The sequence below is a fragment of the Eimeria mitis genome, genomic scaffold (genome assembly GCF_000499745.2).
Source record: "Eimeria mitis Houghton genomic scaffold, Emh_scaff1799, whole genome shotgun sequence".
Lineage (NCBI taxonomy): Eukaryota > Apicomplexa > Conoidasida > Eucoccidiorida > Eimeriidae > Eimeria > Eimeria mitis.
The window spans coordinates 1684-5847 of record NW_013570118.1 but is presented as its reverse complement, the minus strand read 5'-3'; the positions used below and the strand labels follow the sequence as shown (position 1 = coordinate 5847).

The window sequence follows — 4164 nt, the reverse complement described above, 5'->3', positions numbered from 1 at the left end:
ATAATATTATTTGTATTAATATTATTTATATTAGTATTATTTATATTAATATTATTTATATTATTACACACAGACAATTTGTTCTGCCCTTCTCCTCAGGCGCCATACATTCACGTTGACAAGTACTTGCAGCAGCAGCAGCAGCAGCAGCAGCAGTAACTCGTGCTGCTGCTGCTGGAGTAGAGAAGCTTAAACAGCAGCAGCAGCAGCAGCAGAAGATCACGCAGCTGCTGCTGGATGCTCTCGTCTGTCTATCCCTAGTTGCGTTGTCNAGCAGCAGCAGCAGAAGATCACGCAGCTGCTGCTGGATGCTCTCGTCTGTCTATCCCTAGTTGCGTTGTCTTGTGTTCTTTCTTCGCTGTCTTTTGCTATTTTTTATTGCTGTTTTATCTTTCTGTGTTTTATTTTATTTTTATTATTTTTTTGTTTTTGTTGCTGCATTGCTTGGTTGCTTTCACCTGTCTCCTGCAGCGCCTCTTCTCTCTCGAGCAGTATCTTCTGCTGCTGCTGCTTTTGGTTCGTTGCTGCTGCTGCTGCTGCTGCTGCTGCTTTTACTTATGATATACTGTTGCTGCTTCTTATCTGTTCCTGCTGCCTGTCTCTCTCTCTCTGTCTTGGGTTTGTTCTATTTGTCTCTGCTTCTGCTGTCTCTCTCGGCAGTGTCTGTACACCCCATTTTGACTGTATTACAATTCTCTAAGTATCTAGAGAAGCTGCAGCAACAGCATCAGCAGCAGCAGCAGCAACAGCTGCTGCTGCTGCTGCTGCTGCTGCTTACTGCGCTTGCATTGTCAGCTCGGGCAGCTTCTGCTGCTGCTGCTGCTGNCTGCTGCTGCTGCTGCTGAGCCCCCTAATAAAGATATAAGAGAAGCCAACAACAACACACACGCATGGATGAAGCCACATACTGCAGCAGCAGCAGCAGCAGCTGCTGCTGCTGCTGCTGCAGTGGACGCTACTCCCTGTGGGCTGCGCCGCCGCCGCTCCGGCAGCAGCAGCCCTGCTGCTGCTGCTGCCACCTGCAGCAGCAGCAGCAGCAGCAGCAGTGTTGAATTAGAAGGGAAGATAAAATCGTTTGCTGTATAAATTATGTTTGTCGGAGTAAGGAGGTAGTTGGCTTATAGACACTGCAGCAACGATCACAGCAGCTACCCTTGCTGCTGCCGATTGCTGCTGCTGCTGCTGTTAGCAGCAGCAGCAGCAGCAGCGGCAGCGCTGACCGTCGATTGGCCCCCTACGCTACTACTACTACTGCTGCTGCTGCTGCTGTCCTATCGAAATAAAACTCTTTGTTTATCGTTGTTTGATGCCTGGAGACAGACAACGCGTTGGTGCTGCTGCTGCAACACCTCACCATCGCCTTCTGGGCATGCAGCACCAGCAGCAGCAACAGCAACAGCAGCAGCAACAGCAGCAGCAGCAGCTGCTGCTGCAGCCAACACAACGCGTTCCCCTTCGAGTATTTTGCGAGTTATATTAAGACAGCTACAGCAGCAACTTAACAGCTGCTCCCTATAGAAGGCGCTGCCGCCTTTCCCGTCAGCAGCAGCAGCAGCAGCAGCAGCAGCAGGTCCGCCGGGCCAATTGAGAAGTCGGCAGCAGTTGTGTTGCAGCTGTGCCAGAGGGAAAGCGTCAGCTATTGAGGTCTTCGTGGTTTGATTCAGCAGCAGCAGCAGCAGCAGCTGCTGCTGCTGCTGCTGCAGCTGCTGCTCCTGCAGGTACACCCCAGCAGGTGTGAATGGGGGATTTAGATGAGGCTGTCTTTATGCCTTCACTGGCCCCTAGGGACCAACCCCTTAGAGGAGCTCAAGCTGCAGCAACAACAACAGCGGCAGCAGCAGCAGCAGCAGCAGCNGCAGCAGCAGCAGCAGCAGCAGCGCGAAGGTCCGCTGCTCTCTGCTCGGCAGCAACAGGAGTAGCAGCAGCGGTAGCAGCAGCAGCAGCAGTAGCTGCAGCAGCAAGATGGGAATCTTTACATGGCGTTCGTCTACTCAGAGGCAGCAGCAGAAGGAGCTGCGGGTCCTGCAGCAAAAAGTTGCAGCAGCAAATGCAGCAACACCGGATGCCTCTGCTGCAGCGCAGCAGGTAAGCAACTATCTCCCCGGATCAGCAGCAGCAGCAGCAGCAACAGCAGTAGCAGCCATAGCAACAGCAGTAGTGTGCATGGTGATGCTGCACCTTCCTGCTGCAGCAGCTGGCCCTGGGGCTGCTGCAGATGGCTGCGCCCTGGATGGCTGTCGGCGCTGCTGCTGCACTTGTTGGTGCTGCTGCTGCATCTGTTACTGCTGCTGCATGCTTTGCTGCTGCGTTATACTTTGATGCTGGGGCATATCTGCCGCTGCTGCTGCTGCATTTCCGCTGCTTCTGCTGCTGTTGCTGCTGCAGGCCCTAGCAGCAACAACCCCGAGGCCCTACGGCTCGAACTCTGGCCGAGACCGCGTAGCAGCAGCAGCAGCAGCAGCAGCAGCAGCTGGGGCTGTTGCTTCTGCTTGTGAGGACCTTGGTAAGGCGCGTGCTGTTGCGCATGCACTGGTGCAGCAACGGCTGCTGCAGCCTGCAGCAGCAGCAGACAGCAAGTTGCTCGCGCTGCTGCTGCTGCAGCAGCTGCTGGAGTCTTCGAATTACTTCCGTACGGTTGCTGCCTTGCTGCCTGTTGCTGCAGCGCCGTCTCCGCGCAGCGGCAGCAGCAGCAGCAGCAGCCGCAGCAGCAGGGGAACTGGTGCAGCCCTGACGGCCTCCATGCCGCTGAGCCAGTGGCTGCAGCAGTTTGCTGTGCTGCTGCTGCTGCGGTATCCTCGGCCGGCTCCGCGACGGAGGCAGCAGCAGCAGCAGCAGCAGCAGCAGGCGCTCGCAGCACAAACTCGTTTGAGGGTCCTCTTCCCTGCAGGAACGACAGAGACAGAGATGAGTTGCTGCGGCGCTGTGGCGGCGCGGTGTATGTACACTGCAGCAGCAGCAGCAGCAGCAGCAGNGCAGCAGCAGCAGCAGCAGCAGCAGATACACCCGGAATACAGCAAGAGTATAAGCGAGCTGCTGCAGCGCTGCAGGCCCTGGGCATTGAGGGGCCCCCTCCGCTGCCTGAAGCAGAAGTTGCAGCAATCTGTGGCTCGTCGGCGCAGGTGCTGCTGCAGCAGCAGCAGCTGCTGCAGCAGCAGCAGCAGCAGCTTCTCCGGATACAACAGGATACACTGCAGCTATCGAACAACCCACACCCGCAGCAGCAACCGGTGCAGCAGCAGCAGCTGCAGCCGCAGCAGCAGCACCAACAGGGACGACCCATACAGGCCAGCGCGTCAGCTTCTAGTGCAGCAGTGGATATACATATTGCTGGTGAGCTGCCGCTGCGGTTGCTGCTGCTGCTGCTGCTGCTGCTACTGCTGTAGCAGCGGCTCAGGGGATTGAGCTGGCTCTCATTTTACATGGCTTTTTAAGTGCTGCAGCAGCTGCAGCTGCAACTGGTGCTTCTGCAACTGCTGCCGCTGCAACTGCTGCTGCTGCAACTGTTGCAGCGGCTGCTGCTGCTGCAACTGCTGCAGCAGCTGCTGCTGCTGCAGTTAGGGTAGGGCGCAGCGTGGGTGCCTTCAGCGCAGTGATAACTGCTGCCGCTGCTGTGCTGTTGCTGCTGCTGCATCTGCTGCTGCATGTGCTGCTGCTTCTGCTTCATGTGTTGCTTTTGCTGCTGGTGTTGCTGCTTGTGTAGAGGTCCTCTCCAGCGTGGAGCTGCTGCAGGAGCTGCTGCAGCAGCCAACAACGGAGGGGATGGTGATGATAGAGTCTCTGAAGGAGCAGCTGCTGCAGCAGCAGCAGCAGCTGCAGCAAGACGCAGCACAAGTCGTCGATGAGGGCCGCCTCGATCGCTTTTCTGAATTGTCTAGGGTGTGTTTGTGTGCTGCTGTTGCTGCTGCTGCTGTTGCTGCTGCTGCTGTTGCTGCTGCTGCTGTTGCTGCTGTTGCTGCTGCTGCGGTTGCCGCTGCTGCTGTTGGCGCAGCTGCTGTTGCTGCTGTTGCTGCTGCTGCTGTTGCTGCTGCTGCTGCTGTTGCTGCTGCTGCTGTTGCTTCTGCTGCTGTTGCTTCTGATGCTGTTGCTGCTGCTGCTCCTGCTGCCCTGGGGGGTATTGCTTTCCCGCTTCAGCTGCATGGGCTGCTACTGTTGCTGCTGTTACGT

The 4164-nt window shown here is 56.6% G+C and overlaps 1 protein-coding gene across 1 annotated transcript in view; it reads left to right on the top strand.

The window, feature by feature from the left end:
* Positions 1-1962: 1962 nt before the first annotated feature.
* EMH_0043740 (uncharacterized protein) overlaps positions 1963-4164 on the top strand; it is a gene marked incomplete at both ends in the record, with an annotated part of 3758 nt that continues 1556 nt past the window's right edge. The window contains 5 exon segments of the mRNA XM_013495874.1: positions 1963-2236; positions 2386-2491; positions 2663-2971; positions 2975-3330; positions 3701-4164. Of these exon segments, the coding sequence (XP_013351328.1) occupies positions 1963-2236; positions 2386-2491; positions 2663-2971; positions 2975-3330; positions 3701-4164 (1509 nt within the window).